The sequence below is a fragment of the Gopherus evgoodei genome, chromosome 5, assembly GCF_007399415.2.
Source record: "Gopherus evgoodei ecotype Sinaloan lineage chromosome 5, rGopEvg1_v1.p, whole genome shotgun sequence".
Taxonomy (NCBI): domain Eukaryota; kingdom Metazoa; phylum Chordata; order Testudines; family Testudinidae; genus Gopherus; species Gopherus evgoodei.
This window is the reverse complement of record NC_044326.1, coordinates 127,237,158-127,258,939: the sequence shown is the minus strand read 5'-3', so window position 1 is coordinate 127,258,939 and position 21,782 is coordinate 127,237,158. Positions and strand designations below refer to the sequence as shown.

At 41.0% G+C, this 21,782-nt stretch overlaps 1 protein-coding gene across 11 annotated transcripts in view; it reads right to left on the bottom strand.

Annotated features, from left to right (window-relative positions):
* SEC31A (SEC31 homolog A, COPII coat complex component) overlaps positions 1-21,782 on the bottom strand; it is a 65,270-nt gene that overhangs the window by 10,558 nt on the left and 32,930 nt on the right. For 2 of the 11 annotated variants that reach the window (XM_030565030.1, XM_030565031.1), the window contains exons 18-25: positions 18,559-18,704; positions 16,370-16,543; positions 15,307-15,480; positions 11,355-11,447; positions 10,533-10,665; positions 8,691-9,029; positions 4,166-4,204; positions 2,277-2,335 (exon numbers count right to left, since the gene is read on the bottom strand). In XM_030565030.1, coding sequence (XP_030420890.1) covers positions 2,277-2,335; positions 4,166-4,204; positions 8,691-9,029; positions 10,533-10,665; positions 11,355-11,447; positions 15,307-15,480; positions 16,370-16,543; positions 18,559-18,704 — 1,157 coding nt within the window. The remainder of the gene's footprint in view (positions 1-2,276; positions 2,336-4,165; positions 4,205-8,690; positions 9,030-10,532; positions 10,666-11,354; positions 11,448-15,306; positions 15,481-16,369; positions 16,544-18,558; positions 18,705-21,782) is intronic. The other 9 variants (XM_030565033.1, XM_030565032.1, XM_030565034.1 and 6 more) reach the window with 9 other exon arrangements.

Sequence of the window (21,782 nt, the reverse complement as noted above, 5' to 3'; positions counted from 1 at the left end):
ATCCCTCTCTGCGAGCTCCTTGTACATTTTTACTTATGACATATAAATTGGCACTGTTGTACAAGTGATAGATAACCAGTACATAAAAGGTCTCTGTTCCAAAAATCTTGTAATCTAAAATCCCAGTCCAGCAAACACATACACACATGCTTAACTTCAAGCCAAAAGGCTAGTCACCAATTTAAAAAGCATGTGATTAAGCATTTATAGGATTGGGATCTACAGGCAGTAGTGGGTACAACGTAGTAGAATACACTATGAAACTCACAGAGTGGCACACAGTCATTAGAACACGGCATTTTTCTTTCAAGAAAATGAAAGTGTAAATGAGAATGAATCTCAGTTAATAACAGAAAATTAAGTCCCAAATATCCAGATTACTTAATGATAGCATTACTCAGATGGGAGATAGTCTACGAATACTTCATTTCTTATTGTTTTTTAATCTGTATTGATATTTTAAGATCTTCTTTGCAAGAACAGTTTTTTATTCTCATCTGTAAAGTGCCTAGCCCACAGCTGACACTATACAAACAATAGACTTTTCAAATGAGAGTCAAGCCTCTGGCAAACAGATTTCTATTAAGTCCAATTATTAGTGCCTTTCAGAACTAGTGCCTAAATGTTTGTATGTACATACTCACAAAAGGCCACAAAGGTGAGTGTGTTTTGGAGAGGAAAGAATCAATGACTAAATGGGATGCTGGTTTCTGTTACAACTACAGTAATGTGAAAAACAAACCCCAATTAGACTTTCCACACTTTTTAAGGGTATTAAAGGAAACAGCAAGAAAGTCCAAGATGCTAAGTATAGTTCTGGTTGAATGAAGCTGTAATTATGCCTGGTTGCTTGTCACGGCATGTTTTGGTCACGCAAAAACAGCAAAACTCGCAGCTTTAGCTATAAAAAAGAAAAATCATGGCCCTCAATGTTTTCAATAATAAATATTAAGTCATTAGTCATGGGAAATTGTTTTTAAAAAAGCCTTGTTGGGGGGAGGGGAGAAATGCAAAATATTCTTTATTTTACAATAAAAAAGTTTTAAAACTATTTTATAATATTTAATTGTTTAAAAACCATTATGAAACCCACACTCTATTATACTGAAAATACACAGTAAATAAATCAGTGCATAAATATTCATGATGGAAGCTTGGATGGTACCAATTAGGGCGAGGTGACAAAGATCATGACTTTTTATTGAAATAACTCCCCAAATCTAAAGATCAGGTTGTGTTATAGAAGCCATGGCTATATCCAAAACATTCCGCAACAACTAATCCAATTACAAAGTATTTTCTAACCATTTTTTAATTAATTTATTATCAAGGCATTATCCATACTAGTATGCTTCCTCCTCCTCTTTGAGAGTATTAACCCCTCTAAAGTTTCCCCAGACTGGCAGCTTTGGAGACCAAAGCCCTGAATTAGTCATGTATAGGAACAGTGCAAGCTTCCCCAACTCCATGCTGCCAGTGATGTATGGTAATCCTGACCTGGACAGACAGACAAACTCCACGGGTTACTAGTTACTGTTGTTTTGTCTCCGTGCACATTCACAATCTTATTGTGTGCGCTCAGGCTGCCATGAAGAAATGGACAGATCACCACTTTCTCATTTCACAAGGCCCAGTATGACAGCTGGCAGATGCAAGAATTTTGATCACTGCAAGATGTTCCACAATGAACCCAGACACTAGAACTGAAAGGCTCATTCTACCCTAACAGAAGTGTCATGAGCGCCTCACTCCCGCTATCTACGCTGGCCATGCTGCATTTTCCCACCCAGACTCTTTGATAAAGGTAAAGTTTTATATCATGATCTCTCATCGTGACACCTCTCACACCATTAGTAAATACCAGGGACCAGATCCTCACCTTGTGGACATTGCTGTAGCTGAGAGAAGTCAATGGAGCTATGACAACATACACTAACTCAGGATCTGGCCCTAGGCAAACACATTCACGATTCACCTGCTTTTCTGCAAATAACAATGGTCCACAGTATTTTTGCCCCAAAATGTGACCATATTGATTATTAACAACAATTTCCCCAAGAACTCAGTCTCCTTTGAATGCATATTTCAGGGTGTTTATGAATGTATTTCAGAATATATGCTGAAAATTTATATTTCTTCCTTCCCTTTAAATGCAACTTTTATTCATGATGCTATTAAATTGCTGTTTGATAACAACACTTCATTTTTCTTCTTCCAGCAATTGTTTTCATACCATTTAGTTAAGAGACTGCTTTTTAAAATGCATCATACAGTACCTTCTTCTTCTTCGTCATTCTGTTCAATGCAGGAGGATCGTTCCAACCATTTTGAGGTCCTATAACAAAAAAAGGCAACGTTAATCATGTGTTAGAATCCTAGAAGAGGGGAACAGACCTATTTGCCCCACTACACCTCCAAATTACTGCTCTACTAACATCTAAAACTCTTAAGCAAGGCTGGCTCTGCCAAAGTTGTAAAACTGGTGATTACGTGACCTGCTCACCAAAGTCTGGGTTCTCAAATCTGCTACTGCACCACTAATTGTGCTAAGCAGCAGGCCCTGCAGTTCATCACACCGAAAGCCTTTGTGTTCTATCTGCCTTAGAGAGGTTACTTTCTTTATAGCTAAGCTGGAGTTTTGACCTATTCATCTTGAGCTTCCCCTCCTGTACATCATACAAATCCCCTGAATGCACTAAATTAAACTCCTAGTGGTCAAAATAAAAAGCAAACTACCAACCTCCGATCTCCCAAGAGAGCAATGTTGCACTGCCAAACCCTCTAAATTTTGGCAGTGTTGCTGGCAGAAACACAGTTAGGACCGCACAGCCAAAATATGTTAACATAGTCTCTCAGTTATCAGTTTTGCTACATCTGTTTGTAACAAAACAAATCAGACCATTTGCTGGGCAATTTCGTTTGCACAACCACGTTAACGTTATGATAAAAGTTAATCAATAGTCGATACCTCAAAGAAGTTCGGAAAAAAGCACCAAATTCTGCTTAAGATATTTTCTGAATGTTGCTGCTTTGTGCTTTTGTGAAGCATGTTTACATAGCAACAAGATGTGTTCTCCAACAACAACAAAAGGAAAACAGAGAGGATACTCCAAGTGAAGAATAAACATCAGAAGGGCTCCTAAAATCCTAGGTCACACTCACCTGTGCACTCTAGAGAGAGAAGGCAGCTATAAACCAGGTTTACAGCTGTGTTGGGTCACAAAAGCAGAGTAGGGCTGTCTGAGCAGACTGGTGATTCTGACCCCTTGGCATTCAGGCCAATGTCAGTAGTAATGAGGACAGAGAAATACAGAATACAGGCTAACTGTTGCTAAATCATTTTTTCAGTGGTTTTCATGAGAAATCAGGTCATTAAAAGAAAGCGTTTTTTGGGTACTTGCAAAATTTGCAGTACAAAACTTAGATTAGTGAATTAAAAATTGTTCCAGTATTTCATTATGCATGTTTAATGGGGACCACTGTATTAAAACTCAACATTAATGCTGCTTAAACTGGGGTAATGAGGATTTATTGTACAAAGCCACAAAAAGCCAAAAGAAAAAAAATCAATGGACTTTTTTCACCACAGGGTTTTTCTGTTAATAAACTACGAATTTATGTTCACACAGTGCTCTGTGTTACTTCAGTACAGACTTAACTGGACTCTAAACTTAACAAGCATTTGAGAGTTTTGTTAAACAAGTTCCATAGCCATCATGCCCATAAGACCTTAAAGAGGCCTATTAAACAATTAATTGAAAATTTTTTATCTGACTTCTTGTTAACCAAAACTCAAGGTCACATCCCCTGACCAACAAGATCATCAGGTATTATTTCCTCTACCTATCTGACACATCAGTTTTCATAAGATTTCAGATATGGAGAGTCTGCCTTTTGTAGCACAGACTATGACATCAAATTTTTTTAGCATAACTAATACTGCTAATAATTGTATAGAATTCAGTTAAAATGCATCAACTCATTTCTGTGGTTAAAAATTCCAGTTCTGGTATTATTTATGTTCATTGGGGTATTATAAAATTGGATTCAATTAAAAATGTATTGACAAAGAGCATTGAATTTAGTGTACTATGAGGGTCACATGCATTCCATTAATTTCACATTGTGGCTTAATGATTTCCATTTTATTCTGTAGCTAGTTCACCTTGCAGGGTAGAGGCCTGGTCTTGAGAAGACTGATTTTCTGTAGATAAAATGCAAAAATAACTAAGGCGTTTTAAAAAAAGTAAACATAGCTTAACCTGTAATTATTTTTCTCATAAGCTATTTCATTTCAGCAAGTGTGCAAAGCTTGAATTTTTAATCACCTGACAAAAATATCTAATCTAATTAAATTGCCAGTTTAATGATAACATGAATTAGTGCTATATACTGCCCCGTCAACCCTGCAGAATGACTTTCCTCTGCCCTCCCAAAACATGAGTCTGACTCCTTTCCCATTTAGACTGTCATCATTTCAAGTGGCTCCTAATAATTGCTGCAGAATCCTGACTCGCTTTGTTATCAGGCCAACTGAACCAAGAGACTACTCAGAGACAAAATTCCCTCAACACAATGGCTTCCGCTCAGTAAAGCATTTAAGTATGTGCTCAAAGTGCTAGACTTCAGTAGGACTTAAGCACATGCTTAAGTGCTTTCGTGAATCAAGACCTATATGATTATTTTGTATTTATACTGTGTGTCAATATCATGTTTGTTATGATACGAGGTTCACACAGAAATATAAAACAAGTTCCCTGCCCTAACTGCGCTGACAATCCAAATAACATGACACAGCAAGACACTTTGCATCATCTAGAAGGGAAAAGGGGAGCACTAGACAGCTATTCTATTTGCTAGGCATATCTGTCATTAACCCTGGTTTTTAGAGATTTATAATCCTTGCACAAACTTCTCACCGGACTGAGACGTGCACTGTCATAACCCCAAAAAAGAAGGAATACTGTGCAACAACAAAAAAACCCCGACTTCATGCTTAAGATGGATGCCACAGATATGTTCCTTAAAAATCTGCCGTTGTAAAAGTCCAGATGGTTTAAAATGAAATTTGAAAGCACTTAGTTTCTAATATGATCTTATTCATATTGCTTAGCCTACTAATTTTTATATTTTTGTGTAAAAAAACCACAAACGGAAAAAACTGCCCACAGAGTTCTAGCTTTTACACCTCCATCTTTGAAGGATGCTGGTTTACTGCATATATCCTTTAATCCTAAAGCATTTGATTTTTATTTTTGAATGAATAAAGTTTAAAAAGAAAAACAAGCCACATCAAAATTGAATTAAGATCCTGCATTACAACATATGAACGCACAGAAATTCAAAGTCAAGGATCAGACCTCCATTACTAGGCATAACCATCCTGTTTGCCTAAATTCATAAACTGTGGTAGACACTAAACATCCTGGATTGAATACAGACACTGGATTAATGGTTTATTACAACAATCTATAATCCACTAACAACCCTCCACCTCACCTCTCTCCTCCTTTCCTCCCTATGACTGGAGGGGTGTTAACAGGCCACTTCGTCTTGAAATGTGTGTTAATTCCTTATGCTAAATGATCTGTTCCACCTTGTATTTAGCTGTGACACTGATAAAGGGCAGGTCTCCATACACATAAAATGCTGCATCGGTGCAGCTGCGCTGCTAAAATAAAGATGCTCTTTACTAGGCCAACGGGAGAGCTTTTCATGCAGTGCTGTATACAGGGAGTGGGGAGAGGGCTTAGGTCGGTGTAACTACGTCGCTCAGGACTGAAGAGCTCTGTGTAAACTTGTCTCTCTCACCAACATAATTTGGCCCCATAACAGATGTTACCCCATGCACCTCATCTCTCTGTTTGCACCTAGACATTTGGAGGTACAGCTATGAGCTTAACATTGGCTTTATGTTTTCATTTATTTAATATAATGGTCTCTTACTGAGTGGCCTTTTTCACTATGTAGCACATCTTCTGTGAATAAGGCACGGTAAGCAGAGTCTATTTATCAAGAGTACTCTGAGGGGATGGAGTTTGAAGAGAATATATATTGTACTTTCAGCATTAAAAACATTTTAAAAAGCAAGTTTCCCCTCTCTGGTTGGTACAGTTTTCTGAGAGAAATGATCTAACAACCTGAACAGAACCGTCTGCTGAAGGTTCCCTGAAACATCTTTTTTACAAAGTTCTCTCAATTGCAGCCACATGGTTCCAACTCGGCGGCCCAACCCTGTGCAAATGAGAAATTCAGCCCTGAAGATGCAGTGAGACTAAGCACGTGACTAAAGTTAAGCATGTGCTCAAACGCTCTGGTGAACAGGGATGGACTTAAACACATACTTAAAGGCTTTGCGGCACTGCGGTCTCAGTGCTGAAATCTGCTGATAATCAGTTAAAAGAATTTTCAATACCCAAGTTTAAACGTTTTAAACTTTACACCAGATCTCCCCCCCGGACCAATTCAGCCCATATTGCTCATGTTGACAGAACTTGATAAAAAATAGTGTAGGTCACCTTTGAGCAAAAAGTGGAAGTTGAAAGTGGCCTATATTACAGTGCTTGTTACTATGGTTGGGAGCTTCTACAGTGAGAGCTGTACCCTACTGCGAAAGAGCCATATGGACTATATTGTTTACACTTTTAACACAAGAAACTTAACAGGTGACAGATCTCTCAACTGCATTCTAGTGACCTATATCTAATAGTAAAATGAATTAGAGAGAAAACTGTTAAAGCGGTTTCCTGCTACCTGCATTTTTTGGAAGGTACAGGAGCAATGCTGTCTGCATTACAGTGTGCAGCTTTGCTTCTGCAAAGCTAGGAAACTTGGAAGCAACTCCCACTCCACCCGTTTTACTAATACCTCCTCCTCGTGGTGTACACAACCCTCACACAAAGATGGGGAAGGGTATCCAACTGCCTCATCATGAAGAGGAAAGGAGAAGGTATTCTGTCCATTTGTAGAACAGATAGGATATTAACAGTCTCAGTAAGATGCACCCTTTGGGAAGACACATCCCTACAATGTTAAACAATGCTGCCCAGGCTGACAGCCCTCCAAAACTGAGCCAACTCTTCCCTGGACAGAGTGGACACTTTCCTCCTCACGTGTGTGTGTAAATGTAATACCCATGTAAGGAACTGGCGCCAAAGCCTGGGAGACAGCAGTCCTGTTTATCCAGAGAACAGACACAGTCAGGGTAGGGGCAGAACCAGCTTCAGATAAATGCAAGTAACATCAGTGTGCCCCGAGCCATTCTTTGGAGCTCCTCCTGGTCAAGGGTGCCTCATTCCTGACCCAGATTGATTGCTCAGGTTGGTCAGAGAACACATCAGCTTCCACTCCCATTCAAGCCATGATATCTCTGATGAGAAGGACAATAATGTTGCCAATTAGTACCAAGTGGGTCTGGGCTTTTTGTGTTGGGGACGCTTGTTCATTGGGAATGGACCAACACCAAATACATTTCACATCGACCAACAAACAACATTAGCCTTTCAGTCACTACCAACCTGGGCCGGCTTCCAGCTGGCAACCTAGAAGCTCTATATCCCATTAGCAACGCCTTGAGCAAACCATTTCCCCACCAGAAAGGACATTTAAAAGAAAGTTCAATGGTTTGATCTCAGAGCCCATTAACAGGAAGCTGTCCCTTTAAACAATGGAATCCTTGCCCAAACACAGCCCTGTTTTCAGTCTGCTGCATTACTCTCTTATCCCCTTTGAGTTAACAGAGCAGATCTAAAACAATGTTTACATCAGAATTGCTCATGTATACATCAGGACTGGAAACGCTGTTTAAAAGTTAGCTGAGAAATAAGCGACATTAATAAAGAGATAGGTCAGTCATCATGCAAAGGTCACTAAAGCAGCTCAAACCGAAAACAACAGTGAAGGATGCTTGGGTCACTCTCCTATCAGACTCAAACATGCTCTTGTGCTCTAGCAACAGACACATGCTATTTTTGTTTTATTTGTTTATCTTACAGAAAAAACATGCCATTGAAGTGTTTCTAAATAATTTGTGACCCGCTTTCAGGGCATCATAAGCACAGTAATCCCATCACAGTTGATGATTAGGAAAACAGAGCTAATGACTGCATCTCTGTGAGGCTATTCAGTAGAAAGAGCTTCTTAAATTAAATTTGATCCAACACTGGGCTTGACCCTCCTTTCATTTATAGATGTTGAGACTTGGGGATGACACTACCGAGAAAGTATGCTAGTAAAAATGGTGTGAGTAAGAAGAGAACAAGGCTCACTGCATCCACAATGGTTTCATATTTGCTCATTTTTAGGTACGGGTTCACCAATCACGTAGCAATTTTGGCTCCGTCCGCACAATGGTTAAAAGTGTGCCAGCATCAATTGCATATGAACACTGTTCTAGCATGGTTCCTCTGACCAGGGCAGAGAGAGCTTCTTTTTCTATAGCACAGCGTGACTCTCAGAAGATCTCTGTACACACTGATCAGGGAATCAGAGCTATTATGCTAGCATGGTTTCAGCTGTGGTAGACAAGGTGTTAACAGCTATACTATGCACAGAGAGGATAATGCCATTTTTAGAAACACTGTGCATGAACCCTAAAACGCAGCCACGTTTTATATTAATAATTCACCAGAACACACAAACTACAACAACAAAAATCCACATAAGCAAAATAACTCCTTTCAAGCACAGACCTGTTCTTTGGGATGCAGGAAGCTCATTGGTTGCAGGCAGAGTACCTGTTGGTCCAGTAGACAGTGCATAAGCCACAGAAGTTGCTGGAGCTCCTGGTCTGCCATGCTGGAAGGATGCACCAGAAGGAGGGGCAGGGAAAGAAGAGCCAGGATTCAAGCTTGTTGGAGAGGGTTGAGGTTGTCCTGGGTATAACTGAGAGGGCGCAGAATGGGGAGAAGCAGAAGGCATATAGGGAGGGTTAGCGTAGGAGGCTGAAGTAGGAGGAGCAATAGGTTGTTGAGGCTGATAGAGTGCGGATCCCCCCGTTCCAAAAGAATACTGCTGTGGTGGCTGATAAGCTAGATAGGGGGAGAAAAGGGAGAGGTTTTGTTAGTAACATTATTAGACTAAGAGAAAGCTACTATCCTCTCCAATTTTGATGCCCCATTCCCTCTTCCTAGCTACCAAGGATCACAACTTTCCTCCTGGTTTCAGCTGAGCAGAACACTTACATTTTAGACTAGTTCGATGGCTTAATAAGTAGAAAAATGCACCGTCATGTAGGACACCTAACTTGAATAGCAAGCTCAGGTCTCAGACGTTGTGGGCCTTTCTCCAAAAGCCAGCTATGGGGGAGAGTCTTGCTACTGATTGGTAATGAGCTAATATCCTGCTAGCACAGGTTAAAGGTGCCAGCTTGTCCCTCTCTGTAGTGGAGGGTCAGATTTCACATCAGCTTCCCTTAGTGGCAATGCCCACCTCCTCCCTTCCTACCCACTTGAAATGGCTTCCTGGCTACCCAGTTCCCACTCCCACAATGTGGTGCCTGGACTCAGAGGGCCATGTCACCTCACCCTGTTGCTGGAGCCTGAGAGGGAGGCAATAGGAATTATGTCCTTTTTCACAAAGACCTTGATTATCGGCAGCTCTCTGCTTCTCTCCCAAAACTCATAAGTGTCAGGCTGTTACACAACCTATACACTCAAAATTAACAGGTGAGGAAAATTAGCAGGTTTTAGAAAGACTGGTGGCTACTTCTGTGGGAGCCTTCTAGATTTGGAAAGTTAGGAGCAACATCATCCACATGATAGCCCGGTCACGTAGGAAAGTAAGGTCCCCACTTGACAGACGGGGAAACCCATACAGAGGAGATAAATGACATGCACACAGTCACAGTTAGTAGCAGAACCAAGGCCAGGACTCAGGTCTCCTCACTGCAAGGCCCCGATCTCATCACTAGATGACAGAACTCAAACACTGTGCCTGGTCTAATTTTGGTGTTTGTCATTTTTCCTCAGCTCCCATAGGATCCTTTCTCCATATTCTCTCTCCCTCCCTCCCCCTAGTTACTCTTACACATCCCGTGTTTCTTTTGTTGTTATTTGTTTTAAACGGGTTACTGCAGCTTCCCCTTCCTCGTTAATCTCCATCTTTGCCCTTATCATGGTCTCTTCCCTGTCCCCTTTTTCTCTGTCTCTCTTTCACTTTGAGCTGACTCTGCAATAGTTGAATTAGGTTAAAATTCCTCCTCAACAAGTAGGCATGCTGCTTGAGAAATACCTGGCTCTGGAGTACTCGTAGGGATCTTTGGCTCTCTGACCTTTTAGGAAGGGCCAGTCTAGGCTTCAATCTAAGATTTGTTGGTAGCCACCCGCTTAATTATAATTTAGCTGTTCAATAGGCAGTGCCACATCATCCCTGACAAAATACCCCTTGGTATGGTGAGTGAACGGGAACAGTAGCAGGAGTTTTCTGTAGATTGTTCCCTCACCTAAAGAGTGGCACTGGTTTCCCCATTGGTCTGAACCTCCCAAACAAACTCACTCCTGCAAATGCTGTGTAAATAAGCCATTGCTACTTACTCTGCGGGTACGGCTGTCGTGCCCCCGCCGGTGAGTACATGTTGTAGCTGGGAGAGGCGGCCTGATGTGGCAACACATTCGGATGAGCAGCCCCTGGTGGCATAATAAAACCTGGGGGTGGAGGATTGTCTCCCTGGGAAACAAGAATGCAGTAAAGAGAGAAGAGATTACATGTAGTCAGTGCTGCTAACAAGTCGACAGCGGAGGAGTTGAATGGGATTTCACAATTTCATATTTAAAGGCCTTGAATTGACATGAACAGAAAATAGCCATTGCCACTGACATAACTGTGCTGATCATTTCATCACCTTCGTGAGCCAGGCTTTTTGAACAATATAAAGGTGAACTACAGCCACATTTACACAGGAAATGAAGAAGCAGACATCCTTAGAACACAAACCCTTCGATATAATGAAGAGATGATGTGTAGCAAGTCACAAAAAATTGCCATCTAGATATTTTAAGACACTTTTTAAAGGTTAAACCTGATATTTCCAACATTAGGCAGAAAGAGAGGGGGGGGAAAAAAAAGACTACTCTTGCAACACTTGCATGATTCCACCGCCAAAAGGAAGCTGTGGAAGTTCTCACTTAAACTTAAATTTTGATTAAAACACCAGCTAATGCTTTTTCAGGGCTAGCCGTCCGGGTAATATCTGGAAATGTAACAAGAGCTGAATGGAAACAAAAAAATCACATTGACCTGAACACCTGTTGCTGTCTCCCAAATGCACTGGAAAGCATCAAGCATACAAACTGTATACGGGGGTATTTATTTATAAGGAGCAGGATCTGCTCAAAGAGGAATAATGAATGTTATACCTGTGTGTCAGAGGGAGAGGCTGCAGGAGGATGGCTGGGAAGGGCAGTAGGAGTTTTGTTACTCCAGGTAGTGACAGTAGGGGCAATTCTAACCTGAATTGAACAAAGAAATACCAATCACAGAAAATAAAATTAAAAAAAACATAAAACAAAAACACCCTAAAGAGTATCACATTACCAGATGCAACGCAGGTTATAGGAACTTTGAACACACAAAATCAGGCATCCCAGTGCTTCAAAGCAGCCATGAAATCAAGATAATAAAATAAAAATAAAGACAGAGCCTAAATCATTGCACATTCAAAAGCAAACAGAGAAGACAAGTGGTCAAGAGTTTTGTTATCTAAAGGGAACTACAGCAGGAAGATGGACCATAGAGAAGGTACTAACAGTTAGAAAGCGGACTGGTGTTTGAACGACATTAAACATGCCCCTAAAGCCAGCTCTGTCAGAGTGTCATTATTACAAAGCTCCCTTTTGTCACATTTTTGTAACTGCTGCAAAAATTCACCCCATGCTGAGGGCTCACACCAAGCAGCACTTACACAATAGCCTGTAAGTGACAAGGCTTCAATGAAATGGAAGTTGACTGCCTTCACGTAAGTGGAGTTTGTTTAACTTGGGTTCAGATGACCCTCTCAGGTGTCTTATTTTAAAAAGACAAATTTGAAATCCAGCTGTAGCACATGCACAATAAGCTTCTTCCTCAGTGTTAGTCTCTTCCCATAACTGGGTCCTCAGAGTGCCCCCGGGATACCAGATATCGCCTATGCCCATGTTTTCCGTACTTTCCCAAGGCCTTAGCCCTACATTGTAATCACTATCTTCCTGACCAAGGATGAATGAGCAGGACTCTGTTGGCTTATCTATATCACATCTTTAACTGGCAAGAAATGGCGCTGTTGAGGAATGGAAGATACTGCCGTACACTGAATTCATAGCGCCTACGTTGCATGTCAGAGGAAGAAGACAGGAGGTGAGCCTTAAATCCAGGTCTTTGCATAGTTAGAGTAAAAGCAACAACATAGAGCCCACGTCCAGACTAACCCGCGGCATCGGCGGGTTAAAATCGATTGCTCGGGGATCGATATATCGCGTCTAGTCTGGACGCGATGTATCGATCCCCGAGCGCGCTTACATCGATTCCGGAACTCCATCAACCCGAACGGAGTTCCGGAATCGACATGGAGAGCCGTGGACATCGATGCCGCGCCGTCTGGATGGGTGAGTACCTCGATTTTAGAAATTCGACTTCAGCTACGTTATTCACGTAGCTGAAGTTGCGTATCTAAAATCGATTTTAATACCCTTGTCTGGATGCGGCCTAAGTTACCATCCCACTCAAGAATGACTTTAAAATACCTACTTCTAATAACAGTAGTGGTTTGTTTAGTCTGGAGAAGAGAAGACCGAGAGGGGAAATGATAACAGTTTTCAAGTACATAAAAGGTTGTTACAAGGAGGAGGGAGAAAAATTGTTCTTCTTAACCTCTCAGGACAGGACAAGAAGCAATGGGCTTACATTGCAGCAAGGGCGGTTTAGGTTGGACATTAAGAAAAACTTCCTAACTATCAGGGTGGCTAAGCACTGGAATAAATTGCCTTGGGAGGTTGTGGAATCTCCATCATTGGGGATTTTTAAAAGCAGGTTAGACAAACACCTGTCAGGGATGGTCTGGATAATACTTAGTCCTGCCACGAGTGCAGGGCACTGGACTAGACGACCTCTCGAGGTCCCTTCCAGTTCTATGTACTTTTTTATATAATGAGCCATTACAACAACAAATATGAACATTTTAATAACTTCCCAAATATGTATGTGCATGATTTGATCAAAAATCAGTTTGCACTTTTAAAAAGTTAATTAGATGCTTTTCGCCTACTGAAAAAAAGAGTATTATAATGAAACACAGATGGAGGCCCATAATTAAGCATATGCTTAAAGTTAATCACATGCTTAAGTGCTGGCCTGAACAGGAATGATGGACTTACACATGTGTTTAAGTGCTCTTCTAAGTTGGGGCCAATGGCAAGTAAACGAAAAGTGAAGGCTCAAATACTACGTTTTACTTTGCTCTGTCCAATCTACATACTGGTGCATGTCTGTTTGTAACACCCCATTCATAACAAATCCCTGCAGTACCTAAATGTAGAATTGTGTTTTTAACGCAAGGAACCTGCAAGTCAAAAATTTCTTTGCACAGTTCACTTGGAATGTACTTGTTGGTTTGTGTTTAAACCATAATTTTACCTGTATATAAGTTTTGTTGTTTTTTATTAAATAAGCACAGGCAGTTTTCCCATCCCCTTCCTAGTATTTAACCCTAACGGGTAGAAAACGTGAAACTTCAGTTTGTAGCATTACCAAGACCATCTCGGATCTAGGAAAGCTAACATTTTCCAAAACATAACATGAAAGTTATTGTGACTGCAGTATCACCTTTAAATACAATTCATTGGCTACAGGAAGGAAGGCGAGAGAGAAACAGAAAGGAAAAACTGGTTTAATTATTTGTAATAATGTATCTGAAAACAAGCACAGTGATATTGCATAAATCTAATGAAGTCTTTTGCCCACTCTGAAAGTTACTTTTTGTAAGTTCTATATCCAGGATATCATCTGGGGTTAACTCTGCAGTAAGGCATTCAAAGCCACCGATATACAAAGGAAGACAACAATGCAAAACATCCTGACCCTTCAGCCTTTCCTCTTCATTCTGCCCTCAAAAAGGCAAATAATTTTGTTTCCCTGACACGATGAGATGCAGCATAACCCCCTCCAGAATCCAAAAAAGCTGGGAGATGCAACTACTTGATTTACTTGAAGCATTAGATGCCTCAATGCCAGAAAGTGTGAACATTCTAGTAAATCCACATCATCAGCACCCAGGATGTGAAGGGAAACCCAAAGCGCAGACCTAGTTTCTCGTTTCCATTTTCTCCACTTAAAAACAGTTCCTATACCACTAATACATGCCTTCTGTTCTCAAGGAATTAGCTGAAAGCAGCTAGTGGCAAAAGGGCCAGCCAATCAACAATGGCTTGCTAAGGGATTGGCGATCACACTTAAACTAGGAGAACAGCTGAGATGGCGTGTCTCACACCGTTCCATGGCAGTAATGGCAAGTCTGTTTCCCCCCATTCTACTATGTAGTCTGGTTTGGTACAGCCTTGAGTCCAATCTAGCACAAAGGTCCCCACCTCCTTTATATCTCATTTGCCTTCCCACCTAATGCCCCCCAAAACAACTTCCTCTTCTACCCCAGATTCACTCACTCATTCTTCCAGCACATCTCACGCTCTGGTCTTCCAGGCCTCCCACACCAGCACTTCAACCCTGTCCAGGGTGCAGATGTTCTCCATACACAGCTCCTACTCCACCTGCCTCTTCCCCACACCCCAGGGAAGAGATTTTAAGCATGAGGCTGTACTGGCCACCCAATCTGTCCATCACTGGACTCATAGCATGGACCAGCAGAATCGGCATCACCTGCCATGAGTTTGCTATTGCAGCTGTGCAGCAATTTCTCTGGATGATTACACAGCAACGGGCTGCAGAGCGAATAGCCAGCCCGACCTTAGCTGAAGAGATGGTAACTGCATGACACGACTGCATCTAAAAAGCTGCATGTGGGAGGGGAAAATAAAAATTTAAAAAAAAAAAAAAATCCCTGAAGCTATAGTGCTTTGCGCTGAAATACATTTGAAATTAAGGAAAAAAGTATCTCCAACCCCAGGCTGCTTGATAAGATATGTGAGAGGTGTCTTCAAAAGCAGAGTAAAGGAAGCATCTACAGAGATGGCAAGAAAGCACAATGGAATTGTTGTCCAAAGGGCTTGTAGGCACATCACACACACTTTGGATTCATGAAAGAAAAAGTGCACAAGCCATCATCTTCAAACACCACGTAGTGCAAGCACTGCTTCAGCTTGACAGCTGTAAATCATTTACCTGCTGATAATACTGCTGGACCGGGCCTTGGGTCATCTGCATTTGTCCAGCCACAGGTCCAGCTCTTCCCTTAGGTACGGGTTCTCTCTCATACGGGGACTTTGGTGTCTCCTGTCCCACTGGAAGTTCTCCCTGAGCTCTGCAAAGTCTGTCCCGCAACAGCACGATCTTTGGCTACAAATAGTAAACCAAAGCAAACACATAATTACACCAAGTGGAATCTGTGGCCTTAAATCAGCAGATGGACGGCCACTTACTGATCAGTTAAACTTCAAAGGACTGTTCAGAAGAGGACAGGATACTCCACTGAACAGTGTTCTGGTTGGCTGAAGCAAATCTGTTTGTCAGCCAGAAAACAGGCATTCCAGCTGGATCTGGTGCAGGTGACTCTACTGGAAGTGTGGGTTGAATCCCAAGTTTGGTATTCTCATTCCCAGGCCGGCAGTGGTGGGAATGACAAAGAAATGTGGAGAGGGGAAAAATGGGGCATGGGGGGGGTGACTGCAGCTATGACCACTGGTGACTGGCTCTAGAGAGCTCTTCTCAAATCCGCACTGGCCAGGAGAATGGCATGCCATGAGCCAAGAAAGGAGAAGAATGAAATGCAATTCTCACAGCTCAGAGTGACAAGAAGAAGAACTTCAGTATATATACAGGAATTAACTGATAGTCCAATAGCCACCCTGCAAAACCTATGAAATTCACAGGAAGTGGTTAGCAGGAGAGGAATTAAAACATTCATTGTAAGAAAGCATTGTCACCTGGGGACCACAAAGCGAAGTCTTAGCTTCACCTTGATTTATTTTCCAGCCCCCTCCCCTCTTTAATTTCTGAGGCACCAGGAGACGATTATACTGAGACCATGTTCCATTCCAGTGACTTTTCCCACCTACGCACAATACTAATCCCTGTCATTGCCGTTCTGAGTGGGAAGCAGAACCCCAAACCACATTGGAACATGTCTTCAAGTGACAGTTTTATACACTGTTATGTGCCACGCAAAAGTCTTCAATTAAAGCTTGTTCATCTAGAAGGGGGCAGAAGGAAAGTTAAGGCCACTTACCTGGTTGGTGTCTGCAGGAAGGAAAGCCAATGCAGTAGCAATGCTCCCCTGTGCAGCCAACAGATTGGCATACTGACTCATCTTCTCAGCCAGAAGAGCCCCGACAGCATCAGCGTCCATAGATCGTGTAAACTGCACAGCCTTACGCAGGATTATTACTTTCTCAATGAGGTCCTGAAGGATTATGACAGCGGAAAAAACAGCAAGTTCATGGGATCAAGTGAGACAAAACAGCCACTAACTACAGCATGTCAGTAATAGACTGGAGATCAACCTTGCATACCACACAGTTCTCATTACATTATTTTAAACAGAGTGAAAATAAAGGTTTTCCCAACCATTATTAGTTCATTTTCTGTGTAACATTCAGAGAGAGCAAGATAATAGAACAGTAATCAGTGATCATCAATTTCAGTGCATTTTAAAATGTACTGACATTAAATAAACCAGTAGTAATCTGGTTACTCCATAAAGAAAAGCTTTTAAAAAATTTTATTTTATGAGATCTAAGGCACCTGTATATTATCTGCAGCCATTTTTTCTAGTATTAGTCAACAAAAGAATGTTATTTACTGTGGTTACAAATTTTTTCTAGAAACATAAAGCAGAGATGGGAAAGACCAGTTAGGTCATCTAATCCATTTTCTTGCAAATGCAGGATTGTTCCCTAACGTGCCATTAATAGTGTTTTGGCAACTCTAGTTTTAATCGTCTTAAGCAAAGAGGATTCAACTACTCCCTCTGGGAGACTATTCCACAGTCTAATAGTTCTTACTGACAAGAAATTGTTCTTGATATTCATCATAAATTTTCCCTTTCTTGATTCCATTCCATGACTCCTACTTAAACCCATGTACCATTCAAAATAATTCTCCTCGTCGCTTGCACCACCCTTTAACAACTGTGCCTCTGTATACGTAGCCCAAAACTACATTGGCCCTTTTTTTCAAAATTTTTAACTACCAAACAGCACTGCAAACTCCATGTTCAATGAAATGTCTACTATCGACCACTGCTCTCTTTCTGAAACCTATTCCCCAGTTTCCTCCTTCCCACAGAACTGCTGTGTTTTGGATTATTTTTCTCCTAGATGTCACTAGTACTTTTTTTCCCAGTTGCCTCTCACCTAGGATGACCAGATGTCTCTATTTTATAGGGACAGTCCCAATATTCAGGGCTTTGTCTTCTACAGTATAGGTGCCTATTATCCCCCACTACCCAGCCCCTGTCCCGATTTTTCATACTTGCTATCTGGTCATCCTAATCTCATCGTGTTATTTTCTGTTCACATTTCTTATTGTTCTCTTATTCCTCCACCTTCACTGGTGTTTGCAATAGCTCCCAGTTTAGTATAATTTGTTAATTTCATTCATGTACCGTTTACTCCCTCTTCTAGACCATTAATGAAGGCACAGTGTTTAAAAAATCCAGACCCACACATGAATCGCAATAGTAAACCACTAGTATTGTGTGTTTATTGGACCGTACTCTAGTTCAGTCATGTTTTTCCTCAGTAAGTGAATATCTTAATAAATAAGTAAGCTTTTATCCTCCCAGGATTAAAATAATAGTTTCTTGGATTTCCAGCTCTCCCATATCACAGTTCGCTTTCAAATCCAAAGCGATTTCATAGGACATCATAAAAAGAAAAAATGCAGGAATTCCCTTGTAGTGGGGAAATAGATATTGACTTTGCCTTAAAAGGAGCAAAACACACATATGTAAGTCCAAAAAATAAATATATCCATGTCCACCTTCAAAAACACCTGTGACTAACTATTCTAGGTTTTAATTTTAGGTACTTCGTCCCCAAAGTTTCTAAACCATCTATTCCAAAAGCAAGAATTACAAAACAAATCAAGGTCTCTAATGAACTTAAATGATGTATCAACCCTTGCAAAGAAAGTATATAAATTCAAAAATGCAACAGCCTTATTTTTATAAGCTGAGATAAAAATTGAACATGTTTTGCAATATAGTGTCAGCACAGGCCATTTATAAATAATCTTATTTTACTCTTAAAGTAACACATCACTTTCATGCTCAAGAATATGCAAGTATCAGACGGTCTGTCAAAATCCTTGTATAAAAATAAACTTATTTAAAAGTCAAACTCACATACTTACCAAAAATATACACCAAATTATTACAGCATGTCACTCAACACCTTTCTTCACAAAGACACTAACCTGAAGGGACAAGGGGCTGTTTCCATCTTGAGCTTTAGTCCAACACGCAACTAGTTTCTCTACATTCCCAGCACAAATATAACACAGACAAGCCTGTGTCTGCAGGAGATTGTCCCCTTCGTTTTCAAGTCTAGTACCCAACAGATCTAAGAATTATGAACAAAAAGCTTTTGAGTTATCTCATAAAATACTTGATAATTAAAACAAAAGTACCATTCAGGACGCTTGGACTAGCTCTGGGTAAGACAATGAAAATCCCAGTGATACTCAAATATATGCCCAAACTCTAAATTTAGCAAAACGTAGAAGAGAAACATTAAAATTGTCATTGTTTTGTGTGCACTCACTCGGTCACTTAGGGTGCTGTTGAAAATGTTACTCCCCCTTGCACAGAGGGAATGCAGACATTGTGACACATTCCTGATGCTGCTTGGCCAATGTGGCTCAGTGTTTATGTGCAAAATCATAGGAACCCAAAGTGTGGGAACCCTCTAAACAGACTAATTGTGCAACATGTTCACGTGTCCAAAGGGGACAAATGACGGGGGCTAGTCTGAGCTTGTCTCACATTTTGCTGTTATTTGCATATACCTGGCAATCTGATTTGCTAGCACAATATATTTTGTTTGTAGCTGTGACAGTATCCATCATGTGAGTAATGTTAATAAGGTTTAGAACATAAGGCTGGTGAAACCATGGTTAGCCATTGGTTTATTATGCTAATAAGTCGAGGTGAGACAGCGTGGTATGCAGGAGTGAACACATGGTATGGGTGACTGGATTTCCTCCACATTCATCCTGGATTTCCTACTGACTTGCTGTGTGGTCTTTGCTGAGTCTCAAGGATCTGTTCCTTCATCCACTGACTTCAATAGAAGCAAGAGCAAGCCTTTAACTCCTCTCTGCCTCGGTGTGGGCCACTGTGGAAAGGAGACACCACTTCCCTTCTCCGAGCCGTGATGGGAGAATTAATTTTTCCAAGGTGCTTTTACAACTTAAAGTGCTAACACGGTTGTACACAAAAACAGCTACACTCAGTCAGACCAATGTTCCATCAAGCCAGTATCCCGTCTTTTCACACTGACCACTGCCACATGTTTCAAAGGAAATGAACAGAATGGGGCAATTATCTAGTGATCAATCCCGTCATCCAGGCCCAGCCTCTGGCAGTCAGAGGTTTAGGGACACCCAGAGCATGGGGTTGCATACCTGGCCATCTTGGCTAACAGCAGTTGATGGACCTGTCCTTCAGGAATTTATCTGAGGGTATGGCTACACTTGCAGCCATACACTTGGAGCGTACCTGCGGCAGTGCTTTGAAGTGTGAGTGTGGTCACGGCGCCAGCACTGGGAGAGAGCTCTCCCAGCACTGCAGGTACTCCACCAACCTGTGGGCATTAGCTTATAGCGCTAGGAGCCGCGCTCCCAGTGCTGGACACTGTTTACACTGGTGCTTTACAGCTCTGTAACTTGCTGCACTCGGGGGGTGTTTTTTTACACCCTTGAGTGAGAAAGTTGCAGCGCTGTAAAGCACCAGTGTAGCCAAGGCCTGACTCTTTTTTGAACCTTGTTATAGTTTTGGCCTTCACAACATCCTCTGGCACCAAGTTCCACAGGCTGACTGTGCGTTCTGTGAAGAAGTACTTCCTTTTGTTTGTTTTAAACCTGTTGCCTATTAATTTCATTGGATGACCCTGGTTCTTCTGTAATGTGAAGGGGTAAATAACACTTCCATAACCCCCTTTAGTCATCTCTTTTCCAAGATGAACAGTCCCATACTTTTTAATCTCTCCTCAAATGGAAGCTGTTCCACACTCCTAAACATGTGTGTTGCCCTTCCCTGCACCTTTTCCAATTCTCATGCATCTTTTTTAAGATGGGGCAACCTGAACTGCATGCAGTATTCAAGATGTGGGGGCGTTCCATGGATTTATATGGAGACATTATATTAGTTTTTGTCTTATTATCTAACTCTTTCCTAATGGTTCTGAACAGTGTTAGATGTTTTGACTGCTGCTGCACATTAAGTAGATGTTTTCAGAGAACTGTTTTCATGATGACTCCAAGAACACTTTAAGTAGTAACAGTAACCTTAACATTCTGTATGTACAGTTGGGATTACATTTTCCAAAGTGCATTACTCAGATGAATTTCAATGTTGAAAAATGCAGTCATCTCAGTTTTGAGATCCCTTTGTAATCCTTCAAAGGCAGCTTTGGACTTAACTATCTTGAGTAATGTTGGATCATCAGCAAGCTTTGCCACCTCACTTTTTATCCCTTTTTCCAGATCATTTATTAATATGTTGAACTGCACTGGTCCCAGTACAGATCCTTGGGGGACCCTTTTATTTACCTCTCCACTGTGAAAACTGACCATTTATTCCTACCCCTTGTTTCCTCTTTTAACCAATTACTGATCCATAAAAAAAACTTTCCCCCTCTTGTCCCATGACTGCTTACTATGCTTAAGAGCCTTTGCTGAGGGACCCTGGCAAAGACTTTCTGAAAGCCCAACTACACTATGTACACTGGATCACCCTTGTCTACATGTTTGTTGATGCCCTCAAAGAATTCTAATAGCATGATTTCCCTTTACAAAAGCTATGTTGACTCTTCCCCAACAAATCCTGTTAATCTATCTAGTCATGTTTCTGAAACATTTGAATTGGCATCTCATAAGAAAAGAATATTATATACTGTTTTCTTAGCAGAGGCAGCTCTCATATTAAACAGTCATCACTGCTGGCTTATAGGAAAAGATAACAGTGGTTGCGGTTTGCTTTGGCCGTGAAGAGGCATACCTGTTCTTCCCAAGTACAAACACCCTTGAATTGTACAATGATTTAGGAATGGATCACCTTGAGGGGTATGTTTCTTTTATCACAAAAAATTAAAACAATGAATTTAATGCCTTCTGAAAAAAAGAACTGGATTGACATCCCTGGAGACTGAAGAGCTGTCTGTTCACAGAACAAATACAGTAGAGGGAGCTGCATGTTGAACCAGGAACAGACACAGATTTGGTTGGGTAGGAGATGAAAGACAATAGCGTATTGATTTCAAGTTGACTGCATTCCTTTAAAATTCCAATGAGTTCCCATAATCCAAAATAAAGGAATTATCCAATGAACGAACAAATTATGAATAAATTAATTAATTTGAAGGAAAATAACTTTGGAGTATTTAGAAGCATAGTTTCACTAAAGTTGAGTAAAATAAATT